We start from the raw sequence: 25,972 nt of genomic DNA, 5'->3' as shown, positions 1-25,972 counted from the left end.
TGTGGAAAATGATGACATTGTCAGAACCATCCAGGCCATGACCATAACACCTGGGCATAGCTGCTACAGGACAGACACAAGGAGCAGGCTGCTAACACCCTTCTTTTCTTCCCTCCCCAAAAGGAATTAGCAGTCTTTTTTAGGGCCAGCATGTCACCACTGCAGAATTCATGAATCTATGAAAGGTGGGTGATGACTGGGTCGAGAAGGTAGGAAAGATCCCTGTCTTGTTTGTCCTCTGTCATGTGACTGACTAAACAAGACAGAGCTCTGTTTGAGTCTGGTCCTTTCCCGGTTCCTCAAGGCCATAAGCACTTGATGGGCCATCTTGAGCTTACTCAGCTCATTCAGAGAGTGGAGATGTAAAGGAAAACTAAATGGAGATATAAGAACAGTGCTTGGTCCCCAAGACCCCCTTAGTTTCTTTTCTGGCCTGGAAATCACGCAGACTCCTCGGGTCTACTTGAGCTCAGAAAAGGCCAGTCGCCAGGAGTTTCTGCTGCTCCAAAACTGATAGAGTTCTTAAAAATTGTGGGAATGAGCCCTTTGTCTCTTACAATGCTGCTTCTCCAGCTGCTACATTTGTTGCCTTGCTAGTTACCTAACAAGTGAAATACCTTGCTGGAGCTTGTAAAGCCATTGGTGTTGACATCTGGGGTGACCCCTGAAGCTGCCATATAGGTGCTGCCAATGGTTTTGATCTTGGTGATGACCCGGAATTTGGGATTGTCCAGGAGCTGAGAACAGAATTAGTAGAATCAAGGAAAGGTGAGTGAGTTCACCATCACATTTGCCTGTTTACAAGGATCAACAACGCATCTAAAGGACACTTAACTATAACAGCTTTTATCATTCCATGCTACCTTGGCATACAATTGTCTGACTCAAATCTCCATAACCTTAACACTAAGATCTTAGTGACCTCGGTTAGTCTTCTTAGACGTTAGAGCACTTAGAAAGGTGTGCAGTTAGCAGTCAATGTTTAATATGGGTTTGAGGGAGGAGGGATGGGAAGTCCTTAATCCCTTGAACTTCCAGGGCTGTCCCGAGATCCTGTCTCACCCCTCAGACTCATCAGTTCTGGGTGGCTGCACAAGTCCAATGACTATAAAAGTCTTCTACGGGAAATGAAGCCAGCTTAGCAGAACTAGGTCCTTTGACTTGTGCAGTGTCTTGGGATATGATATAAAGGTGTTAGCTCTACGACAGGAGGACACTCACAGAGTCAAAGTCAGAGATGATCTCATTGAGGAATCGTAGACATTCGATACCACCATTGTTGATGCTCTCCTCAGTGTAGAAGTCAGCAAAGTTGGGCAAGGAGGCAAACATGACTCCAATCTCGTCGTAAGACTGACTGTACAGTTCCTAAAAAGAGGCGGGGCCAGGCTAAGGTAAAGCACTTGCCGCACAATTGTGAGGACCAGAGTTCAGTGCACCAGAGTTAGAGGCAAGCTGGCCAATCAGAATACAGTGAGCCTAGGTTCAACAAGAGACCCTCCATCCATATATAGAGGGCAAAGGAGTAGAGAAAAACAGTCCCTGTGGAATCCTTATGCATACATATATGCATGCATACATATATACCACACACACATAAATAAAGACGGGGCCCAAGCATGCAAGGGACAGCTGCCTCATGGGGTAGCATACAGAAAACCTGTCTGTCATCCTCACACATAATGTGTGCACTCAACTTGTTGGACCCAACTTTGGATAATTAGAAAAAAGCTCCTTCGCACTATAAATAAAAAAATTTCTTAGCCCTTGGAACAGTCCAGTGTGCTAGCTGGTTTGATACCAACTTGACACAGCTTGAGTCATTTGGGAAATGAGAACCTCAATTGAAAAAAATGCCCCTCCCCAGATTGGCCTGTGGGTAAATCTGTAGTACATTTCCTTGCTCTAAGAAAGCAGGCTAAACAAGATATGAGGAGCACTCCTCCATGGCTTTTGTATCAGTTCCTCCAGGCCTCCAGGTTCCTGCCCTGACTTCCCTTGGTGATGGGCTGTTTGCCTGGACATGTAAGATGAAAAAAAAACAAAAAACTTTTCCTCCCCAAGTTGCTTATTGTGTTTCATTTCCAACAACAGAAACCTCCAGGGAAGCACAGCAGAATGGTCAGCCACCTTGGGGCGAAGTCTTATTGACAGAAGGGGCACTCTGGTTCTAAAATGGAGTCCCAGAGATGCAGCAGAGCCCTTTAGACGAGACCCTGGGAAAGTCTCTTGTTAGGTCCAACCATAGTTGAACTTGAACCCCAGTTATAAAAAGTACCTGGATCCACAGGAGAAAGAATAGGCTCCATGTGCCATCCTCTTACCTCATCTCTCTTCTTGGACCCCAGGAAATGGCGTGCAACATGCTCAGGCAACATGTTGGTGACCAAGGCCTCATTCCATCGCCGCATCTCATAGACACGTTCTTTCTGGTCATGGACCTCAATCTTCCACAGGAAGAGCGTTCGCGCCAGTTTTTCCACCTGCAGACACAAGTTAGGTGAGGTGTGCTCAAAGGCCAGCAGTCCAATGGAAAGATTTATAATGGGGGTTTGGATGTTGTACATGCTAAAATGGGAAGGAAGATAGCTAAATGATAAAAGAGCCAAGAGGAGTTACCTACAAAATAGCATCCCACTGCTGCAATGAGGACCTGGGCCTCTTGGTACAGTGGAGATCCAAGAGGCCTTCCATATATGTAGGGTGCTCCTGAGACTTAGTTGCAGATCCAGGGGAGGGGCAGAGAGGGATCTCTAGCAGCTCCATTTATGAAGTGGTTTGGGGAGGCTGTACTTTCCCGGTAAACCACTGGGGGGCACCCAAGCTAATTCTCCTTGTGTGGATACTTCATCTTTACTAAACAAAAACTTCCTTAGTGCCTACACCTTCCTAAGGTTAGTGCAGCAATGAGCCCCATGTCAGGGTAAGTGCAGAGGCCGTGAGCCCCGCCTAAGGGACATGTGCCCACCCTGGAGGAGGGTGAGGAAGAAAACAGGGCCCGGCAGAGGTAGGGCTTGCCATGAGCCATGGTAGGTGAAGGAACTGCTCCAGAGTCCTGGGGCAGCTTGGTGGGAGGCAGGAGGAGAGGTGTGTGGCACTCACGTGGCGGGAGAAATAGTAAAAGCTCAGCATCATGACGAACATCATCACAGTCATCGAGTACTTGGAAGGCACCAGGGGTGGCCTGCTGGACAGACAGGAACACATGACAGTGCTCACGCTGTCTGCCATCACTGTGGGCAGCAGAAGTCCCACCACCACCACCTCAGTCCCTGTCATAGTCAGGAGACCCTCCCCCGGTAAGGGATAGGGCTGCCGGGCTTTGACTCAGCAGCAGCCCAGCTTCCCTGGCCACAGTCCATTCCGTTTGGCTCTTGTAGCACATGTGATGAGAAAAGCATGCTGGGCCAGGAGCCTGGAGATTGGGCTCCTGGGTCTCCTTTCACTGCTTGCTGATTGTTGGAGGGGTTTCTGTACAGTAGGTAGGTATGAGGCTAACAATACACAGCGAATTTTCCTGAACACCAGATAAGACACACTGTAAGGCTCTTCATAGCAGTCACTATGTGTATATGCTTACTCTCCGGTAAATTTCCCATCTCCTTGAGGGCACTGTGGAGGGAGCCAGCTGCATGTAGAAGTGGAGTTCTGGGTCATAGGTTTTAAGTGGTTTTGTTTTCAGACAGGATCTCATGTGTCCTAGGCTGGCCTTGAACTCCGGACGTCCTGCCTCTACTTAAATTGCAAGTGTGCACCACCACTTCCAGTTCATACAGACCCCAAGGCTTTGTCAGCGCTAGGCAAGTGTTCTACCAACTGAGCTGTATCTCCAACCACATAGGTCTATTCTCAACCAAATCCAAGTTGTTTTCTAATGGTTATAAAAGCGTATACCGCCACCAAGATTATATGAGTTGCTATTGTACTTGACATGTTTTGAAAATTGTACCAAATTGGTAAGGGTATATGTTGGTAAGGGTATATATTGCTATGGCTTTAATTTGCATTTTTTGTTTTGTTTTGCTTTAGACTCCCCTCCCCTCAATCGAGACAGGTTTCTCTGTAGTCCTGACTATCCTGGAACTCACTCTGTAGACCAGGCTGGTCTAAAACTCACAGGAATCCACCTGCCTCTGCCTCCCAAGTGCTGGGATTAAAGGCATGCACCACCACTGCCTGGCCATTTAAACTTATTTTATGAAGGCCATATTCAAGTCTCCTACTCATCCTCCATTAGTACCACCCTTGAAAAAAAAGTCTCAGGGGCTGGACAGAAGGCTCAGTGGTTAAGAGCATTGGTTGCTCTTCCAGAGGTCCTGAGTTCAATTCCTAGCAACCATGTGATGGCTCATAACCATCTGTAGTGAGATGTGGCACTCTACTCTAGCATAAAGGCATACATGCAGGCAGAACACTATACATAATAAGTAAATCTTTTTTTAAAAATCTCATTTTAGGGTCTGTTCAACTCTGAATCATAGAAATCTAAAACTTCAAGATGTACCTTAGAGAACTTCGATGTTCTCAGAAGATAGACTCAGGAAAAAAAAGATCTGTGCCTCACTCCTGAGGGACATGCCAACTGCCACAGATAGGAACCCAGGTCTCAATTCCAACTGAGCCCTCTTTCCTCATTTCCCTGCCAGCTGCCATCCACTTAACGTTCTTCCTCAGCTCCACCCACACAGCTCTGCTCTCCAAGCTTGTCTTCCATGCAAGAGAGACCCAGATGGCCAGGTCCACACTGGATACAGCCTCTGTCCAGCAATCCCAGAGAAACATGCAACTCCTCTAACTGCCTATGACCATGTGCCTTTGGAAGAGTGAAGTGCTGGAGTGCCACCCGTTACATTTGCTGTCTAGGAGAAGGGTGATGAATGCAGACAAGGAGGAAATGCAGGGACTCTTACCTGTCAGTGCCATTGAGCCCAGGGGCAGACAACACCTGCATCTTCTCTAAGGCCACCACAGGAGAGCTGTTGAGCAGATAACAGCACATTCAGGCCACATCTGGATGTGGGAGGCTGACAGCCCAAACATTCAGTGTCCCAAATCTATTCTTTGGAATGGAAAGGACCACACCCCGCTACCAGCACCTGTTTGTGAGAAGCCCCGAATCCTGTTACCCATTCATTTCTCTGATGAACCTGAGGTAGAAAGCCACCTCAACATTGGCACATGACCTTGAAAGGAGCAGGGTGGGGGACGTGAGAGGAAGGAGACCATGCACACCCTCCATCAGGCTTCATCTTACTCCTGTTCCTGAAAGCGCTTGTGGTCATATTCATCGAAGACGGGACTCCAGGCATACAGGTTGATGGCAGTCACTGCGCCCGTGACGAGCAGCATGAGCGTCAACTTCACCATGTGGCTGACCTGCACCAGCATGATGGTGGCGATGAGGGACAGCACAGCCACATAGTTGTAGTACTTGGGGTTCTCCATACAGCCGCCATCCAGCTCCATCCCGGCTGTCACATTGTAAGGTCCCATGTAGTACTGGAGACAGCTAAGCTGGAGGCCGACAGATGGGGGGAAAGGAAGCGTCAGTAGCAGGTCAGAGGGATCTGTGGGGGCAGTGGTCATGCAGCTGGCTCCCTCCACAGTGCCCTCAAGGAGATGGGGAAGTCTACCGGAGAGTAAGCATATACACATAGTGACTGCTATGAAGAGCCTTACAGTGTGTCTTATCTGGTGTTCAGGAAAATTCGCTGTGTATTGTTAGCCTCATACCTACCTACTGCACAGAAACCCCTCCAACAATCAGCAAGCGGTGAAAGGAGACCCAGGAGCCCAATCTCCAGGCTCCTGGCCCAGCATGCTTTTCTCATCACATGCTGCAAGAGGAGCTATGTAGTCAGTTAGAACCTCTGATGACAGCTATTCTACCACCGACCAGGGTAGCCCTGCCTTCTGGAGCCTGTTCACTTGTTAGCCTACTGACCCACCATAGTCAACAGAAAATGTGCCCCTAAGCTAAGTAATCCTCTGTGCAACCTGCAGCCCACAAGGCTTTGTAAGGATTGTGTGCAGTGCCTGGATGGGCAGGGTCCCTATGCATCCTTCCACAGGACCCCAGACCCAGGTGTCTGTGTCACATGTCTCCTGATAAAAAGGATCAGGGGCTTGATCCCACAGGGTGGACACCATGCAGACCTACAGCTTTTCACTTCTGTTACTTCCAGAAGTCTCTAGGCCAATTTTACTCCTGAGCTCAAGTTGTTAAGTAAAAACATTCTTGAGAAAAGGACTCAGCGACTGCATAGCATATTACCCAGATTAGAGCTATGCATACAACTGTGGGAACAGTCACAGTTTCTGCCCCCTTTCCCTCACAAGACATACAGCTTCCCTCTCAACAGGACCCTAGCTCTCCATGAACTGAGGAGAAGAGAAGATCTTGTCTCCCCAGAGCTACATGGGCTCTGTGAGGCTGTGTTCCTGCTCAGCCACCTCTAGGGATGTAAGATAAAATAGGCTCACCTCCTCAGACCAGTGGGTCCCCAACATTGGCTATACTTTAAGGAACACCCCCCAGGAATGCTCACATAATCCTGTGATAAGACATCTCAAGCTTGGTTGTGTGTGTGTGTGTGTGCGCGCGCCAGTGAACATACACAAGATGGATGTTTCTAGAAGCCAGAACAATCTCCTGTTGTCACTCCTCATATACCATCCACACAGGGTCTCCCACTGGCCCAATACAACTCAAGAACTAAGCTGGCCAGCCAGTGAAGCCCAAAGATCTTCCTGTCTGTCTTCACCTCGCCGTCACTGGGCCTATAAGTATAACCCATGCCTGGCTTTTTTCACACGCATTCTGGGGATAAAACTCAGGTCCCAAGGAATTTACCAGCTGCGCTGACTCCCAGCCTCTAGAAGTGCTTCAGTTTTTTTGCTTTGTTAACTGTGTGACCTAAAACAAGCAAACCTCTCTGAACTTTAATTCCTTCATGTGTAACTGCAGATATCGCTACACCTAGCCAAGAACTGGGAACACTGGATTGTGGGAGGGAAGGGGCTACAAGGAATGAGGTCAGTCTCAGATGTTCACTGAATGCCCACAAAGACCCTCTCTTCCTGGCTGGGATGTTCAGTGTCAGATTCATCCACCTGAAATGTATGCTGCAAAGGAAGGGCTGGTGAGTGGCCAGCGTGCAGCCCTTCTCCCCTGGGTTTAGGCTCCCTTCAACAAGGAAGCAAAAGCTCACCATGTCCACAACATTGGCCATAACCAGAATGAAGATGGCTAACATGGCCCAGGTGTTCCTGGCCCAGCGAGTTCGGTCAATCCAAGATGAGAAGGCCACAAGCTTCTTAGGAAATGCCTAGAAGAAATGGGATAACAAGGGCTTGAGCCTAACCTGTATGCCCTGAAGACATGACCGGCTGCTCCCCTACTCTAGTCCCAGAACCCCAAAAGGCCATGCTTTGCTTGTGAGTCCCCAAAACTGAGAGGGAGAGAATTTAAGTTTGCAAATAAAGTGCTGAGGTTTGTGTACACCCCTAGGCCTCCAGAGTCATAGCTCCTAGCGAGGCAGACACATCCAGAATGTGGGGGCAGCACCAGAGGCAAGGCCAGGGCAGGGGACACTATGCAGGGGTAGCCACCTGCCTAGCCGCCTCCCTCTCCCTTTTCCAGGTCAGTATATCTAACTCCCCAGGTTACCTGGCAAGCAGCCTATTAAGACTGATTTTCCTGAAACATTGCTTTCCCCTTGTTATTCTGACTAAAAACTGCCTGGCACACGGGTGCCTGCAGAAGTCTCAGTCTCTTTAGCTGGCTTTAAGGTCCTTCACAGTTGAAGTCAACCTGCCTTTAGGGCTTCCCCTTCACAGCCATGCTTGGTCATGGCCCACAGGATCCCAGGCTACAGAATGGATGGTGGAGGTATGGGGGGTGGATGGATGGATGGACAAATGCCCAAATGAACTCCATCACTTATAGAGTGCCACTCTGCAGAGCCTAGAAGGTTCTGAACTCAACTGAAGAGTGCCTCTTACCCTGGGAAAGATGGCGGCCAGCGAGCAGATGGTCAGGATCAAGAGGAGAACCTCCCCAACCACGAAGGTCACGTAGTTTGTCATCAGCCTGGGGCAGAGAGAATGTGACTGTGGACTACAGCGGCCAGCTGAGCACAAGTCTGTGACTGGCAGCTTCTGTGTGACACCAGGGAACTACTGTCGCTGGCCTAGCAGCAACGAGATGAGAGGCCTAGCAGAGAGGAACGCCAACAGAGGGCAGGGCCTGGGAATGTGCCACCCTTTAGCTGCTAACTGTCCACTGGGACTTTTTCAGAGGGGAGGAGGGTCACAGATGCTCTGGAAATAGCCTGGGAAGGAGTCTCAGGAATGAGCATAAGCCCCGTAGCTGGGATGAAAGAATAGTCGCCCCGAGGCTGCTAACGTGACCTCTGACTGCACAGCCCAGAGAGCGAGTTCTTCCCACATCCATTTCTCCCTCCACTCTGGGAAATCTGTCTGCTCTGGACCCTTCTCTTAAATCCATTCCCATTTCACCCCTCCATGGAGAACACTTGCCAAGAGCCCCAGAAACTCAGGTTGCTAATTCAGTATGTAACTCAGGGTCACCTCTTACATTTTCTCACTTGGTTTGGGGGATCTCTTGTGATTTTTGCCGCCACACCCGGGCCTTTAACTGGCTTCCCCTCCCACTCATTCACCCTTCGTGATCTCAGTGAACCTCGTGCTCCCAAGTGTGCTGTGTGGGTAGCTCTTAGATTTGAACCCCCAGCCTCTCCCTGAGCCCGACTATGCAACTCAGCTGCCTCAAGGGCGGTGCCACAAAGGTAACTCAAACTCCAGCTCTCTGCTGCTCTAGTGTGCTTCCTCCTCCTATATTCTTGGTCTTGGTTAACACATTGCAGCCTGTCCATTGCTCAAATAAAAAAAGAAAGAAAGAAATGCACTGGAGATGTCCTTTACTCTGCCCTTTCATACTCCATAACATCTGTCTCCAGAATCCAGCCATCCATCAATAAAATTCAGCATCTAACCCCTCATCCTCTCCTCTAACTCTGCCTGGCCCAAGTCACCATTGGTATCTCAGTCAGTATCATCTGTTAGCCTGGCCTCAGGTTCCACTCTTGCACATTAGCCTGTTGTGACACAGCCAGAGGAGTCCCCTTCTCAGATCCGTGCCCAACTTGTATCTTTCCTCCAGCCTCTGTGTCCAGGAGTATGAACTGAGCCCAGCTCTCTACCCTAACCCATCACTCTCCTGCAACACCCCGCTATCAGCACTGTCCCCTTGCTACGCCTTGAGAGGCCTGGCACACTGCCACATCTGTACCTGCACAGATGGCCACAAGGCTCACTCCCTAGCCCTTCAGGACTCTGCTGAAATGTCACGTTATCAGTGAGGTCTGTGACCACCCTACAAGAGCCTGTCAATCAAACTCTCTGCCAGACCCCATCTCCCTCAACACACTCATTACAACTGCACATGAGCTTTCCTGTCTAGGTGTTCATACTGGTTCCCACCACCACCCCCATGAGGTGTAAGCTCCACAAGAGCTTGTTCCCTGCTACATTCCCCAGACCCAACAGCATTTGTAAACCAAATGGCTCTCATCTCACAACAGTCTTGAGAGCCGTTCAGGCCGGGTCTCTCTCCTCACTCGGTAGATGAGCAAACTGGTGCTCAGGATGCCTTCTGGGATCTGCCACTGTTCCTGCCTACAGAACCTTGGATGCTGTAGCCAAGTCCCAAGGATTCTGACAGCTCCTCAAACTAATCCAAGCAGGGCCCCACCAACATTGCTGCTAGAGGCCTCTGCAGAAGGGAGATGCTCACTTGTCCCCTGAGGCCTGGAAGGGGATAATGAACCTTCAGGCAGGGCTTCCACAGCTGAGCTGACTTTGGAATACCCTGCCTCACCCCAGAGGACCTCCCATTGACGTCAGTTTGTGTCTGGAGCCTAAAATCTAGTTTTACAAAGATGAGCCGAGGCTCTGTGAGGCTCTGTGACTAAAGCTGAGGTAATACCCCACTCTTGTCCCTAAACCTCTCTATTAGCCGTCTAGCCATGTTCTCCATCCTCCTGGACAGGCCTGTCACCAGCTTTCCTGGCCCTACAGAGATCCCATTCTGGGCTTGGCTGCTGCTGTGGAATCTGGGTGGGGGTCAGGGAAAGAGACAAGGAACAGAAACAAGACCAAAGGTGTCTGCCTCTCACACTGCCGCCACTCCTTGCCTGGATCCCCCTCCTGGCCTGTCATCCTCCCCCTGGACCTCCTCACCAGGGGTCAATAAGTATCTCCACCATGGCCGTGCAGAAGAGGACCACACAGGAGCAGCTGAAGGCCGCCCCACTCTGCTTCTCCTTCTCCACCGAGTAGCGTGTTTCCATCTCTGGGTCCATGAACCGCATGGTTAGGAGGAATGTATTTCTCTTCTTCACCCTGCCATGGAAACAAGCCTGTGACCCACATGTCATGCCTGCCGTGATTGCTGGGATGGGGCCCTGTTTCAGATGACTGCCCCTAGCACTGAGTAAGGGCCAGTGAGGGGTGGCAGCTGGGTTCTCCTCAGTGGTGGCCACTTACACCTGGGCAGATTCCCGCTCCAGCAGGGCCTCGTTGAGCAGCTGGTTCAGTTCATGCTCATCCTCAGAGGCATCTACTACACGGTCTGCCAGGTCCTGAAGGCGCAGCCTGCGGCGGGGGTTGGGGAACGAGGGGTTGTCGGCCTGTAAGCCAGGGAGGCAGAATCAGTGGGACAGATGGGACACGTGAAGGTGTGAGAAAGACTAATGAAAAGGAGGGGACCAAACCCTTCCCCAGGTTCTTCCCTGCCGTTGTCTGCTTGGGTCCCAAATAGAAGCTCTTCAGCAGCTGTCCACTGATGGCTGTGCCTTGGGGAGCAGCAGCTTGGCTCTGGGGCCAACTCAGAATGTAAGACAAGGCCTAGGTTAGGACATCTTGCTGTTGGATGGGGCTGTTCCACAAGAATCCTTACAAATGGCCGACTTTGGGGCCATGTATAATCCGAGCCCTAGCCCTCAGGGGATCAGTCACTGTGAGCTAATGAGAAAAGGCTGGCAGAGCTGGGGCATCTGCTACCATCCCCCCCTCTTAAGAAAGAGAGTGGAACTCCAAAACACAAGGCAAGGTTGGGTCACACAGCCACCAGCACCAGTGGTCACAGCCCAGGCCTGGCAGAGCTATGTTAGTCTGAAATACATTTGAAGCCAGAGCTGAGACGCCTGGTTGAAACTCAGCACTCAAGCTGGTTGCCTGATTCTAGACCATTTTTCTCCCCTGTAAAATGCTGTGGGTGGCCTGCTCTGGCACCAAGAGTCTCTTTCTATGGAGCATAAGCTAGATACGAGTGACACTGACTAATGATTAGGGCATGAAGAGTCGTGAGCTCCTTAATCCATGTCAGAGTCAAGCTACATAGTTTATGAGTCCTCTTCCTATCAAGAGAATTATGTATTATATATATTTACATTTATACATACACATGAGCCTTTTAAATATGTAATTTACTTTTATTTCATGTGCATTGGGTATTTTGCCTGCATATATATCTGTGTGAGGGTGTCAGATCCCTGGAACTAGAGTTACAGGCAGTTGTTAGCTGCCACGTAGGTACTGGGAATTGAACCTGGGTCCTCTGGAAGAGCAGCCGTTGCCCTTAACCGCTAAGCCATCTCTCTAGGCCCAAGAAAATCATTCTAAGGAGAAACAACTGGATGGATGCTCAAGGAAAAGCCAGCTGCTATGAAAGTGTCTACCTTCTACAGCATCTAAAACCTTGGGGACAACTTCTGTCTCCTCTCACAGGGACACTGGCAGTGGGGCCACCAGCTTCCAGACATCAGACCTCTAAGGCAGAGATCACCTTCATCAGTGGGTATGTCTGACAGGTTTCTTGGGCGATTTGGGGTTGTCTCCTCATCCTCTGGAGCAACATGCCAACCCTTACTTCCAGGTTTTCGGTGCATAGACTCATGGGGTGTGACCTACTGAGAGGGGAGTGGCTAGATACAAACTCACTCCCAAGCAGGCACCCATCTACCCTGCAGAATCATCACAGACCCTAAATCGACAAGACAGGGCCACTCCAGCTAGACAATGCTTCAGGGAGTGCCTTTGGGTACATTATTCTCCCTTCGCTACTGTAACTGTTTACCCTGCTGAAAAGGAACTAGACCTGAGCTGGTGGCCAATATCCTCCTCCCAGCATGGGTTCCCACTACAGCAACCTACTGCTCCCCAACCCTGCCCTGACCCCACACCCACCTGGGCCTCCTGCTCTTCTGCCTCCTCTGATGTGGACCCACTGGCATGGGCGCTCCCATTGGGCTCCTTGGTCTCAATAAGGGCCGGGGAGCTGGGCTTGGAGGATGCCGGTGCGCCATTTGGCAGGGCCTGTCACAGAAAAGAGAGCTCATCAGGGCCACGGAACACTACCTACCCCAGCCTGTGGCTGTTCTATTATTGTTCCAGAAACTTCCTCCTACATTTATAGAAGTCTTGCTGACCTAGAAATTTCACCACTCATTTCATCCTCTACAACATTCGATTTTTAAATGCTGTCATTTCCTAATATCCATTGCTATGCATAGTTTTCTAAACAGAGTAAAGACCCAACTGTTCCAAATCCTATTTCTAAGACACTAACTTTATGGCAGTGCCCCAAGGTCTCTTTGGGTGAGGGCTACGTCAAGTCTGAATAACTTCTACAAACTTTCAACTAGGGTGTTTGTCCTTGATAGAGTGAATCAAACACTGTAAAGGGGAACAGTGCACTCCCCAATTAATAAGTATGTGCTGAGTCCTGGCATCTTAGAACCCACATTCTCATGAGGAACAGCAGTCAACAGCAAAATAGGTAAGAGAAATAAGCAGTCATAAGAAATGGAAAGGAGTAAGAAAGGGCATGGGGGCTGTGGGAAGTCCAGCCATAAAGAGGGTCGTGTGTGTATGTGTGTGGGTGGTGTCACAATGAAGATGCCATTTCAGAAAGAACCTGAAGGAATATCAAAAGAGTGGGGAGGATTACAGGGACACTGAGTGGCTAGCAGCAGGCTGATCCAAGGAGTCAAGACAGTCAACAGGCCAGCACTGCTGGGGCAGGGTAAGCCGAAAGAAAGGAAAATGTAGCAGACACCATGCCAGGACCAGACCCAGGGCAGACCCCCAGGACAGCTCTGTTTTTATCCTGTTCCTTCTTCATTTCTACTGGAAAACCTTACCTGGCCTTGGGTCTCCTCTTCCTTTATGGCCAGCCACTCACTACTGTAGCCTTAGCCATTTCCACATTTCCAGTGGCCTCTCCCTTCTGGATACTGTCATGGGCATACTACAGTCCTCTTAACTCCAATTTGCCACACATGACACTTTTCCCCCTCAGAACCAGTTTCTGAAAGAAGCTACCACCAGGCTGAGTGACATGGGACCTAGATTCACTTTTCACACCATTCTACCTCTTGTTATGGTCAACCACCAACCAACTTTAATTACCACTCTGTTTTAATATATTTTTATTTCTGAGATGGGATCTTACTGTCAGCCCAGGCTGACCTTGAACTTGCTTATGTAGCCCAAGCAGGTCCTCAACTTTCTGTGTAGCCCAAGCTGGCTTTGAACTCCTGCCTCAGCCTCCTGCATGCTGGGATTGCAGAGGCAAAACACCACACTTGACTAATTGTTCTCTTCTAAATCTCTTTCTTTCCTACTTTCTGCTCTTAGGATATGACAGGTGACTCACCGAGCCATTGAGGCCATTTTGAGCTGTTTTCTTCACCTCTGGCTTGGAGGCAATGATGAGGTAGGTTTCGATGCCCTTCTCATCTAGGTAGTCACAGCGACTGCCCCCATCGCCAGGCTCTACATCAAACTCCCCTTTCAGGCAGTCCATGGTGCTCTGGGAGATGTGCACACGCCTGCAGTACAGTGAGAGACCCTGAGAATGCACCAGAGGTAGCCCTTGCCTGCCCTGGAGACAGACAGCAGACCACACGGCACTGGCTGATGCTGGGACCAGTGATTCCAGGTATGTGTGGCAGGGACCAGGGAGCAGACCTGCTAATAACTAGTTGGGTGGGCAGCATGGTACCCACTGCTCTGAGCTTTGGTCCCAGAGCTGTTGAATTCTTAGAAAAGGAATGTAATTTTCTCTCCTGGTTGTTTAGAGTATCAGATGAGGGGCTAGAGAGATGGCTCAGCTGTTAAGAGCACTTTCTGCTCTTCCAGAGGACCGGAGTTCGGTTCCCAGCCCCTACATCAGGCAGTTCACAACTGCCTCTAACTCCAGCTCCAGAGGGTCCAGTGCCTCTAGTCTCTGCAGGCTCCTGCATACCATGCATGCACACTCACAGACACATGCACCTACACATAAATGAAAATAATAAAAGTGAGTCTTTTAAATAGAAAATGAGAGACCAGATTTCAATACCAGATCTGAATTCTAACTCCAAGAATTGCATTCTCTCTACCTTGCCTCCCCTGCTGCCAAGGGGACTATAAGCCACATAGTAACTGAGGAGAGAACAGGAACTGACTCTAATGAGGTCCCGAGGGCAGCCTGGCCAGAGACAGGCACCTGAGGGTAGTGTCCCAGCCACAGGGCCAGAGGCTGGCTGTGCTGAGTAGGTACTTTTGGTCAATTTCATACAACCTAGAGTCACCTAGGGATTCCCAAGGTGATAGGGGGTTTCGTTTGAGGAATTCCCCAGATCAGATTGACCTGTGACAGTGTCTGAAAGAACTTTTCTTGACTGATGATTGATGTGGGAGGGTCCAGCCCATTGTGGGCAGCACCTTTCCTAGGCGGGTGGCTCTGAACTATACAAGAAAACTAGCTGAGAGAGAGGAAGAAATTGAGACAGTAAACTTCTTCCATTTCTGCTTCACTCCCTACTCTGACTTCCCTTCATAATTAATTGGATCTATAAGGCAAACAAACCCTTTCTTCTGGAGGTGGCTTTTGGGCAGAGTGTTTTATCATAGGAACAGAAGGTAGGAACATTGCTCCTGGGAGGGACAGAATTTGGGGGCCCCTTGTCCCTCATTAGGCCATAGCCCTGGGGAGCAGATGGAGTGGTTCCCCTCCCTTGGTCCTTACACCCACCCCCTTGGTAGGGGCACTCACCCTGGGATGCCACCAGCCTCCATCTTGTTAGCCACAGTGACATCGGTAGACCACACGTCATACTGCCAACGCTTCTGGCCTAGGACACCGCCTAGCACAGTGCCTGTGTGCACCCCCACACGCATGTCCACGCCAGTCTTGGTCTTCTCCCGCACATACCTGCCAGGCACAGAGAGGTGGTGTTCGGTAGATGCAGACATGAATGCAAACCGCAGCTAGGCTCCTTGTCTGAGAACTCCAGGAATAACAAACGCAAAATTCAGGTATTTGTGGTCAGGTCCAAAAGAAACTTCAGACAAATGGCTAACTGTGGTGCTTATTAGCACACCAAAGTGCATACTGGCTTGCATGCTCTCTCGGCATTGAGAATATCTGTTACAGAGTCCATGCTAGCTAGCATCCTAAACTTCTCCAGCTCATGGGCTTCCCTCCCCACCCCCAGCTTCTCATTGGCCCCCTCACCACCTCTCTCTCTCTCTCTCTCTCTCTCTCTCTCTCTCTCTCTCTCTCTCTCTCTGCCCCTCTCCCCTATCCTCCACCCATGGCTAAGTCCAGTCTCCTGGAAATGTACTGTATACTACTTTTTCTCCCTGCCCTAGACTCTTCCAGGGGCCTCTGGCTGTTCTCTCCCTCATAGCTACAATACAGACCTTCTCCTCAACCATACTTGGCGAGGTCATGTCCTCACATTGTGTTTTCCTGCTGGGTTGTGTTGTGGAGGAAGGCTGAACTTTCTAATCCTAATCTACTGACTGGAAGAAGGCAGGGGACGGGAGAGGGGATTCAACCTGGGAGACAGTAAGAATTCTCAGCTTCCCAGAGATGGATGCGTGGATGTCCCAGGCTCTGACCCTGAGGGGAGAAGCCGCCTGAAGCTTCCTTTTTCACTGAGCGCTTAGTGGATTCCCCAAGCCACCACACATCAGAGGACTGCCTTCCCAGGCCCCTCCAGGACCACGCGGAGCAGCGACAAGTTACAGAAGTGAGAGGGCAGGTGTCCACCAACCCCAAGCCCACAGGTGGAAGTAGAGCCTGAGCCAGAGCAGAGGCTAGGTTCCCACAGCACCTGCTGCCACCCCTCCCCTGTACCATGTGACCTCAGAAGTCCCTTAATTGTATCATGGGGGACAAACTCTGTACTGATCTGACTGGAGGGAGTGAGGTCATAAAGACAAAACAGAAAGAAAAAGAGATGGGAGAAGTCCACCAGAGAAGGTTCTCCCATTTGGAGGTACCGGGATGGATTTCCCAACTCCACCTCCCACCAGTAAAACAAATAAATGCCGAAACCAAATACTGAAGAAACATGTCCCAGAAGCTATGGAGTCTTGCTGTTTCCCCAAGCTGTGAGGAAGGGATGCCACAGCTGGAAATCGGGACCAGGACTGAGCCTTATTCCATATCTCAAATAGATCCTACACGGTGCTGGCCGTCTGGCCACCCCACCCTCCCAGAGGCACCCACTTACGAGATGGCCTCCACCATGGCAAGCCCCATGAGTATGGAGCACACGGCATGGTCCTCCCGGTAGTCAGGCAGGCCGCAGATGCAGTAGTAACAGTCACCCAGGATCTTGATCCTCAGCTGGTGGTATTTCTGAAAGGGCAGAGCATGGCGTGTGCTCCTGGCCCCTGGCCATGGAGGAAAGGCCCAGAAGGCGGGGGAGGGGCAGGCAGGGAAAGCCTAGGAGCCATGGACAGGGCTGAGGGTTGAAGACCATGGCAGCAGAGGAGTGGGCACATTTGGTACTTACAGCCGCCAGCTTGTCAAAGCGGGCAAAAAGCTCATTGAGTAGCTTTACGAGCTCCTGGGCGCTGCAGGCGGAGGACAACTGGGTAAAGCCCACAATATCTGCAAACAGGATGCTGCAAAAGGAGGGGCCGTAGGCAGTAAGACTCCAGACTGACCCCACCACCCACACCTGCCCTCGGGGAAAGCTCTTACTCAACTCTAGTGCAGTGAGACCCTGGCACGGCCTGGACACTGAAGCTTAACCTCTCCCCTCCTGGGACCTGCCTGGTGACCACCACCCCGCCTCTACCCTGCCCCTGGCTGAAGATCCTTGATTCTAGCCTCAGAGCTGGTCCTGAATAGTGAGGCAGCCTCACAGGTGCCCCTTTTCTGGGTGACATTTATTCAACAACAGGTTAAACCAGGCAGGCTAATGCACATTTTTCATTCTGCCGTCTACTGATATGGCTCCTCCCACAGTTTAGGGGAGTCAAGACACGCACTGTGGGGTGGCCTTGCCTCTAGTCCTTGGGAAAACCAGACCCCATAGTACTTGGTAGATCCCATGAAGCAGTGCGCCTCCCTGACCAATCCTGCTGTCGGGGCCTCCAAGCCATTGTACCTGACATTCTCATGCCGGTACATGTACATGGTGTTGAACTGCTGCTGGTCCTTCTGGCTCTCATCCTTCTTCATGTCCTTCAACATCTCGTCAGCCACATGCTTTGGCAGGATCGAAAGCATAAGGTTCTCCTGTGAGGAGAAGCACAAGGTTGGAGGGGAAACAGCCTACACTCCTACAGGGCCAAATACCAACACTGGTGGAAGGACGCTGATGCTGGTGAGAGATGTCAGCCAGGAACTACACAGCCTGCACAGAAGCCCCAACACCCACAGGGCAGCAGCTAAAGGCCAGGCTGGGCAGCTTCTGACCCTGACGAGGCTCAGTGTCATGACAGCCCTGCGCATATCACTGACAGGGATAGGAAATGCCACAGAAGAACTCTAGCTCATCCTGTTCCTCATTCCATAAGAATGGTGACCATTCCTGTGCCCGCACTGTACCAGTCCCTCGCTGCTGAGTCCTCCTCATGTCACCCACTGCACCTTCACAAAACAATCACCAGTTCAGACTCAACCTGACTGAAGACCTACGACACATCAGATACTGATGATCCCACAGCCAGCGAGAATTCTACCTGAGCCTAGGGTCTCCTGAAGACACAGGTCAGAATGCCCACTGCAAGTGTGACACTTGCGGCCCACCGGGTTGAATATGGAGGCAGCTTGCTAAGCATAGAGATGGAGGAGGCCACCAAAGCATGGAGCAGAGTACCATGTGAGGAAAGGGTCAAAACCCACCAAGTGAGGCAGGGGTACCCAGGGGCCTTCCTGGAAGTTGAGATAGAACTAAGTCTTAAAGTCAGGTAAACCGAGGCCTTCCTGAGAGCCACAAATCCAAAGTAGACACGCAGAGGGAGTCCTCCAGGGCTCAAGGACAGGAGAGTATTTTAGTAGCAGTAGAAACAGAACTGCTGCTCAAGTACTAGGTGGAGACAAGAGTCAGCATACTGGCCTATGGGCCAAATGTGTTTGCTGTCTGCTTTCATAAAGTTTTATTGGCACCCAGCCAGGCTCTCTTGTTTACACATTGTTTCTGACTGTTTTCACACTCCAACAAGAGTTGAGTAGTTGTGACAAAGACCATATGGCTGGCAAAGCCAGAAATATTTGCACTCTAACTCTTTCCAGAAAAAAAAAAAAAAAAATCTGTGGCTTGGACATCTGAGGGGATGGCGCCAATGCTCAAAATACAGAACCATAGAGGAAAACCAGATGTGGGGGAAAGTCAGGAGCATGGCCATACATGTGCCTAGGATGAGGAGCCCCACAAGGCTTCCATGAGGGAACACCCTGCAGGCGGTGCTTAGGAGCGGCCTAGGGACCACACCAGAAGCTCTGGAAATCATAGCCAGGGTATCGGCATAGCAAGACATGGGTCAGACTGTGTGGATGGGAAAGAGGAGGAGACAGTAGACAGAATGAGTGGGGGAGGGGATAGTCAGAGGAATAAAACAACAACAACAACAAAAAGCACTATCCCTTGATCCCTGAGGGAAGAAGGGGATGGTAGTGCCTGGTGTAGGAAGAGCCACACGCTAAGGTTTTACAAGATGGAAATTGTGGAGGCCAAAAGGCAAGAGAACCATGGAGGATGGAGAGGAGGTGACTGGAGGTAAAGTAGGCCAGGCCAGCCTTAGAGAAATGGGGGCCACAGAAAAGGGCAGAGCTATGATAGATAGAGCTACAGGCAGAGCAACAGCCAGAGGCTGCAGCAGAGCCCCAGGGACACAGCAGATCCTGGTGACCACACTGGGGTACACCATGAGCTCAGCTACTGAAAGGCAGGTGGGTGGCTCTAGTTCCAGGATGGCTGGCTATAGTCTGAAGTGCTTACAGCAGTTTCACTATTTCTCCATTTCCACGGCAGCCTTTTCCAGTGTTGAGAACCCTGTGATGGCATCATTACAGTGGAGGAATGAGAAGCCAAAATAACCCCAGTGAGCCCTGCCCTAGCTCCACCAGAGCCCATGAAGTAGCAGCATCCCCAGGGCCCTGCAGCCCTGCTTAACAAGATTCAGGTGATCCTGGCACCTGGCATCCCCAACCCCCTGCTGGTGGGGTGTGGGACGTGTAGACCTGTCCCAGAAGCTAACTTAGTCCTGTTTCACAGCTAGAAAACAAGAGAAGCAGTACTGTGGAGGAAACTTGGGGACAGGATGATCTCTGAGGGCTTTTCAAGTAAACCAGGGCCAGGGCCCTGTTAGTCACTAGGGCAGCTCCGAGAAAGTCGCTAGAGTCCTGATTGGCAGAAGCAGGAATTCTGAAGGTGGCGGGTGGGAGGCAGCCATGAGACCTGGGGGCTGGGACTTTGGACTGGTCTTCTTAAGGTCCCTGCCTACGTGGGGTGGGATATATGAACATTGCTCTCATAAAGGGAAATCCACAGGGGTAGGCGTAGGCAGGGTGAAGAATATGCCTCCAAATTCCCAATGTGCTATCAGACAAGTCACCAAAAAATCCCCTGTGCCTTGTTTCCTAGGTGGTGAGCGGGGACTAAGGGGCTCATTAGTACAAAGCACTTAGAACAATTGCCACCCCCTCTTCCCCGGAAGTGCTCAGTATATTCCAGCTGTCCTATGTCACTGCAAAGTGTGGCTGGGGGAGTTGAGACCCCAACAAGGTGTGGCCTGGTTTTCCTGTAAGCGTCCAGGGTGGCCACAGTTACGCACTGAGTTCCCTTGGGATCCCTGCTGTCAGCAGAACACCTTCAGGCCCCTCAGCCAGGCTGTATGAGCTCTCTGGAGCAGGTGGGACGATGAATGAATACAAACAAGAGTCCTTCTATTTGCCAGGCGTTGGTGGTGCACACCTATAATCCCAGGACTAGGGAGGCAGAGGTAGGTGGATCTCTGTGAGTTCAAGGCCAGCCTGGTCTCCAGAGCAAGTTATAGGACAAGCTCCAAAGTTACACAGAGAAACCCTGTCTCAAAAAACAAACAAAAAGAGTCCTTCTATTCAACCTCCACAACTCTCCTGACCCCTCCTTGGCCTGACATATGTACATATAATGTGTTAAGTGAGGAAGGTCCCCAAGTCTAGGCAGCCTGTTCACTGTGAAAGCAGGTACATAACTCAGGTTTAAGAAGGTCACAGCTCTGAGCTAATCTTGCTGAAACCCCAGCTGTTTCAGCCCAATAGCCTAAACCACCTGTCCTTCGACTACCTCAGAGCTCCAGGGACACAGCAAAGCCCCCTTAGAATCCCATGGGTACTGGAGTCCAGGCCAGCCCTGGGAAGAGTTATATGTCCTTGATCACATCATGAGCGCCCCCTACCCCCTTTAAACACTGCCTCCTCCTAGCTGGGTCTGGACCATCTGTCAGTGGTCATCATGACAAAGGCAGCAGAAACACAAGAGGAGGGTGATTCTAAAGACCAAACTTAAGAGCCTGGGAAATCCTTTTCAGTAGAGGCTGCTGGCTTTTTTCTGGGATGGCTGGGATGGCTTTTTTCTGGGATGGTTGGAAATGTTCCTTTGTCCTCACTTTTCTTTCTTTTACTTTTGTATTATGTATTTCTATAACAATGTTGAAAAATGCTACAGAGGGTCTGAAGGCAGGCCAATTAAATAAATACCGATCTTTAGTTTTTGTATTTTGCAATAGGGTTTCTCTGTGTAGCCCTGACTGTCCTGGAACTCTGTAGACCAGGCTGGCCTTGAACTCACAGAGATCCACCTGCCTCTGCCTCTTGAGTGCTGGGATCAAGATGGCACCACCCAGAGTGGGCTGGGCCCTCACATGTCAATCAGCATTCAAGAATGCCCAGTGTGCCCCACAGCTGGGCATGGTACTGCATGGCTTTGAGCCCAGAACTCAGGGGCAGAGGAAGGCAGAGATCTCTGAGTTTGGGACCAGTCTGCTCTGCATAGTTAGTTCCAGGACAGCTAGGGCTATGTAGAGAAAGCTTGTCTTAAAGGCGCACGCCTTTAATCCAAGCACTCAGGAGGCAGAGGCAGGCGGATCTCTGTGAGTTTGAGGCCAGCCTGGTCTCCAGAGAGAGTACCAGGATAGGCTCCAAAGTTACACAGAGAAACTCTGTCTCGAAAAACCAAAAAAAAAAAAAAAAAAGAAAAAGAAAAGAAAGAAATGGAGGGAGGGAGGGAAAGAGGAAGGGAGGGAGGGGAGGAGAAAAGAAAAGGAAGGAAAAGAAAAGAAAAGAAAAAAGAAAAAGTCCCACAAACCAATGTTGAAAGCAATTCCTCAATTGAGATTCCCTCTTCTCAGGTATATCTAGGTTTGTGCCAAGCTGATAAAAACTGTGACACAGAGTCTGTATGCAATTATGATCTTTGTTCGCTAGGAATTAACCAAGAGAGAAGGGAAGCTCTGCAGCAATTCATTGTTAGTTATTCTTTCATTTCCATGGATCTTTCCATTCTCACAATGGTTTTATAATATGATCTTCAAAACTACATCAAAAATGGTCACCTCATTTCATTAAGCTTGGTATTTTGAACTCTCATGCTGTGAGTTACAACCATGGAGCACCATTATTGACAGACATCGATTTTATAGCCGATGCCTGTGTTGGATCCATGCAACGAATATATACCAGTTGAGTAATGGGGCACAGAATGGAATAATAACATGAATCATTACATGAATTTTTGTGAACAACTCAGACTTTGGGTCCCCTCCATTGTTTCTCCTCTAGACGCACCTTTGGGGCTGGGCAGCCACACTGTCCCAGGATGGCCTTCTCACACGTCAGTGTCCTTGAGTGACAGACGTGTGGTATTTTAACTCTTAGACTATTAGATAACCTTCAGTTGGCCAGCAGAGAATTTCTCTGGAGGACTGGACTAAGCTACTTGTTTAAAAAATATTTTTTTTTATTTCATGTGCATTCATCTTTTGTCTGTATGTACGGAGCAACAGGCAGTTATGAGCTGTCATGTGGGCGCTGGAATTAAACCCAGGTCCTCTGGAAGAACACCCAGTACTCTTAACCGCTGAGCCAACTCTGTAGCTCCCTGAAGCTACTTTTTATCTGATGCTGTGACCCAGGGAAGATGTGCCTGCTGGAGCCTGAGGAGGAAGAGACAATAATGACGGGGGGGGGGGGGCACCTTTGCTGAAGAGATAACATGTTTTAAAAACAAAAACAATCTTGTTTGGACTGAGATGACTCAGTCAATAAAGTACTGTATTCAATCCCCATAGCTACATGAAAATGCTGGGTGCGGTGGTACACACCTGTAGTCCCAGCGTGGCAGAGGGCCCTGGAGGTTACTGGTCATTCTAGATTAACTGGGAAACTCCAACTAATAAGATGCCCTGCAGGGCTACAGAGATGGCTCAGAGGTTAAGAGCACTGGCTGTTCTTTCAGAGGTCCTGAGTTCAATTCTCAGCAACCACATGGTGGCTCACAACCATCTGTAATGAGATTTGGTACCCTCTTCCAGTGTGCAGACAGAACACTGTATACACAATAAATAAATAAATTAAAAAAAAAGACAGAGACCCTGCATCAAAAGAGGTGGACAGCATTCCATTCCTAAGGATAACACCCCTAAGGATAATACCCAAGGTTATCCTCTGGCCTCCATACAAGATAATGTGTGTGTGTGTGTGTGTGTGTGTGTGTGTGTGTGAGAGAGAGAGAGAGAGAGAGAGAGAGAGAGAGAGAGACAAAGAGAGACAGAGAGAGACAGAGACAGACAGACAGACAGACAGACAGAGACAGAGAGGCAGAGAAAGAGACACACAGAGGCAGAGAGATGATTCAAAGGGTCAGAGTTCCTGATCAGGGGTTAGGCTGCCAAGGCCTCTCACCTTGGGCAAGCACCCCTGGCCTTACCCTTTCACCTATACAATGGGAGCCGTCTTAGACTCTTTCCATTGTTCAACACGTTATCTCTCCAGAAGGAAAACTTCAAAAGTCATAGAAGATTTCTGGTGACATATCATCAGAATTGTGATTGATACAGATTATACTCTCCAAACCAACTGTGGAGGGATGAAATAGGAGAGCTGTAGTGCATTGATCTTGGCAGGCCAATGTCTGACATTTGCCATGCTGGCAGATTTTGAATGACTTTACAGCATGGAGTGGCCACTAAAACATGCCCTTTGGGCCTGGACCTCAGTTCACCCTTAGCCCACATACCTCCTACTGCAGGAGGAAAGAGTAAGCAAGCTTAAGTTTCCAGTGGGAAGTGAACAGGAAGGGAAGGAGCTTGAGCCAGGCATGAGCTGGAGCAGAGGGGCTTCGACTCAGCCAGGAAGGGAGGGGACCTTGCAGGATGGGGATCATAGAGCCTCTCCCCAAGTCTGAGCAAAGATGCTGTATGGAGAAGACTTGAAGCTGCTTTGGGGGCCTCTCAAATGAAGGCTGATAAAGAAACAGATGGTTCTGGAGAGGGGAATGTGCTGGCCTGGCAGGGGCTGAACTCTCATTCCTGAGGGCTGGTGAGATGGACCCATGAGTGTGTCAACCTGGAGGTAAGAGGCTAGCCCAAGGGAGGGGAGCAAACCAAACCCTGTGAGTGAGGCTTGGGGCACTGAGGCTGTGCTCAGCACTGACAAGACAGCAGGTCATTTGTTCTAAAGTTTCTCCTCAGTTCTGCCCTGAGGGTTACGTGTGAGGGAAAAAAGTCAAGGCCCTGACCCTATCTGGGGAAAAGACCAAAGTCTGCACAGAGAAAGACTTGGAACTCTGATAGGCCTTTGGGGTAGAACAACAAAACACATCAGATTTAGGGGAGAAGCACCCCAGTCTTGTTCTAGGCCATGTGCAAACAAACACTGGAGTGCAGGGCTAGCAGGCATGGAGGAGGCGGGGCCTGTTCCTGGGTAAAAAGGCCCCAGTAGCCTAGGCAGAGTCCTCACCTCCTAGCAGGGGTCAGGATTATGTCTGTAAGCAGGTGACAGGCTATTCAGAGGGGATGTTTGTCAGTATGGCCTCCACCAAGCACAGAAGGAACCAGTCAAGTCCTCCTCAGCAGTGAGTCAGTGTGCTGGCTCAGAACTGAGATGAGGGAAGGAGGCCAGCATTGTCCCAGGGGCCCCGAGTTGTTAGAGTTGACACTGTGATGAGGCATTCAGGAGTTAATTACAGCAAGGAAGCCAGGAGGGATTTGGATAAATGAACTCTGCTGGTGAGAGGCCGGGTGTCTACAACAGCCTTGCAAGAGAGGAGAGACTAAGTGAGAAAAGATACCAAAGGTGATGGCGGAGGTGGCAACGGGTGTGTGTGTGTGTGTGTGTGTATGTGTGTGTGTGTAGACCCTGGTATGTTGAGCATACAGTGTCTGTGTGAGATGAGTGAAATTGGCTTGTCTGAAAGAGGGGTATGACCACACTTATGCCCATGTATCCTACCTATGTGCTGTGTACTTACATGCCCACCCGCCCACATACCTGTCACCGTAAGCAAGCCTGCAACTACTTCACACACATATCTTGGTCCTGTCTCCAATTTACCCAAATACCCAAATTCTTGGAGCTTCTAGGCTGTTTGGAAACTACAAGGACACTGAACCCTCCATGTACCCATTCTGGCCTGGCCCTCTGGGCACGAGGCTATGGAAGACAGGAAGTAAAGTCAGAGTTCAAATAGCTCAGCTCTTCCCAAGAAGAGGTTCAAAGACCATTGTGGAAAATCTAGAAACTGCCACTGTTCACGCCAAACAATGTGGTCCCAAACTCAGCCATTCAGGGACCAGTCACTGGTCACCCTTGCACATGTGAAAGGATTAGCATCATAGCCAGGAATCACTGGTGCCTCGCTTGGGCCAGGAATGCTTTACTTTCTTCATTGCTGACCATGCAGGACTCTGGGCACTAGCGTGGGCCCCTTGCACTTCCTAGACAAGGACACTGTGCAGGCCAAGATGACTGCAACCTCAGGAGACACCCCCCTGGGTCCAAAGACGATCACGTGTGTGGTTCCTGGCACAGAGCAGGTGTTCCTCAGAGGTTTGGTGAGTTAATGAGCCATCAAGTAAGGGGCACGGCCCAAGGGACAAGCTGTCACCCTCTAGAACCTCTCTAAAGAACTCCCTGAGTTACAAGTGCTCTGTGCTGGCCAATGTGGTGGCCACTAGCCATGTGCAGCTATTGGGTGCATGGACGGTGACCGAAAACCTGAGTAACTGGGGCTGGCGACAGGGCTCAGTTGGTAGAGTACTTGCTTAGCGTGCATGAGACTGTGAGTTCAATCCTGAGAACCACATACACCAAGTGTAACAAGTTCAAGGCTACATGAGACCCTGATGTTTTTGAAATCCAACTTGAAGAACTTACTTTTAGTTGAAATTAGCTACATGTGGCTTCTGTACCAGACAGAGCTTTAAAACACTATGGAAAACTCAGTACAGCTGGCCCTATGATGACAGGATAATGTGCTGGTCGCATCTATGTGTGGTTGGGGTGAGTGCTTAGGAGTCTGACCTGACAGCTGGCATCACCTGCTCTGTCACTGACCTAAAAAGGACAGCTCAACACCATGCTGGGAATGATGGCCCGAGCAAATGACGCAAACACAAT

General features: G+C 50.1%; 1 protein-coding gene across 1 annotated transcript in view; it reads right to left on the bottom strand.

The window, feature by feature from the left end:
* Positions 1-25,972, bottom strand: part of Adcy3 (adenylate cyclase 3) — a 44,582-nt gene that overhangs the window by 1,345 nt on the left and 17,265 nt on the right. The window contains exons 2-17 of the mRNA XM_035447628.1: positions 17,478-17,608; positions 16,878-16,989; positions 16,593-16,720; positions 15,125-15,283; positions 13,742-13,916; positions 12,271-12,399; positions 10,570-10,712; positions 10,264-10,425; positions 8,005-8,092; positions 7,212-7,328; positions 5,255-5,514; positions 4,911-4,976; positions 3,103-3,184; positions 2,325-2,483; positions 1,222-1,368; positions 618-737 (exon numbers count right to left, since the gene is read on the bottom strand). Of these exons, the coding sequence (XP_035303519.1) occupies positions 618-737; positions 1,222-1,368; positions 2,325-2,483; positions 3,103-3,184; positions 4,911-4,976; positions 5,255-5,514; positions 7,212-7,328; positions 8,005-8,092; positions 10,264-10,425; positions 10,570-10,712; positions 12,271-12,399; positions 13,742-13,916; positions 15,125-15,283; positions 16,593-16,720; positions 16,878-16,989; positions 17,478-17,608 (2,178 nt within the window). The remainder of the gene's footprint in view (positions 1-617; positions 738-1,221; positions 1,369-2,324; positions 2,484-3,102; positions 3,185-4,910; positions 4,977-5,254; positions 5,515-7,211; positions 7,329-8,004; positions 8,093-10,263; positions 10,426-10,569; positions 10,713-12,270; positions 12,400-13,741; positions 13,917-15,124; positions 15,284-16,592; positions 16,721-16,877; positions 16,990-17,477; positions 17,609-25,972) is intronic.

The sequence above is a fragment of the Cricetulus griseus genome, chromosome 7 (assembly GCF_003668045.3).
Source record: "Cricetulus griseus strain 17A/GY chromosome 7, alternate assembly CriGri-PICRH-1.0, whole genome shotgun sequence".
NCBI lineage: Eukaryota > Metazoa > Chordata > Mammalia > Rodentia > Cricetidae > Cricetulus > Cricetulus griseus.
Note: the sequence above shows the minus strand (reverse complement) of the source record. Positions and strands in the feature narration are given on the sequence as shown.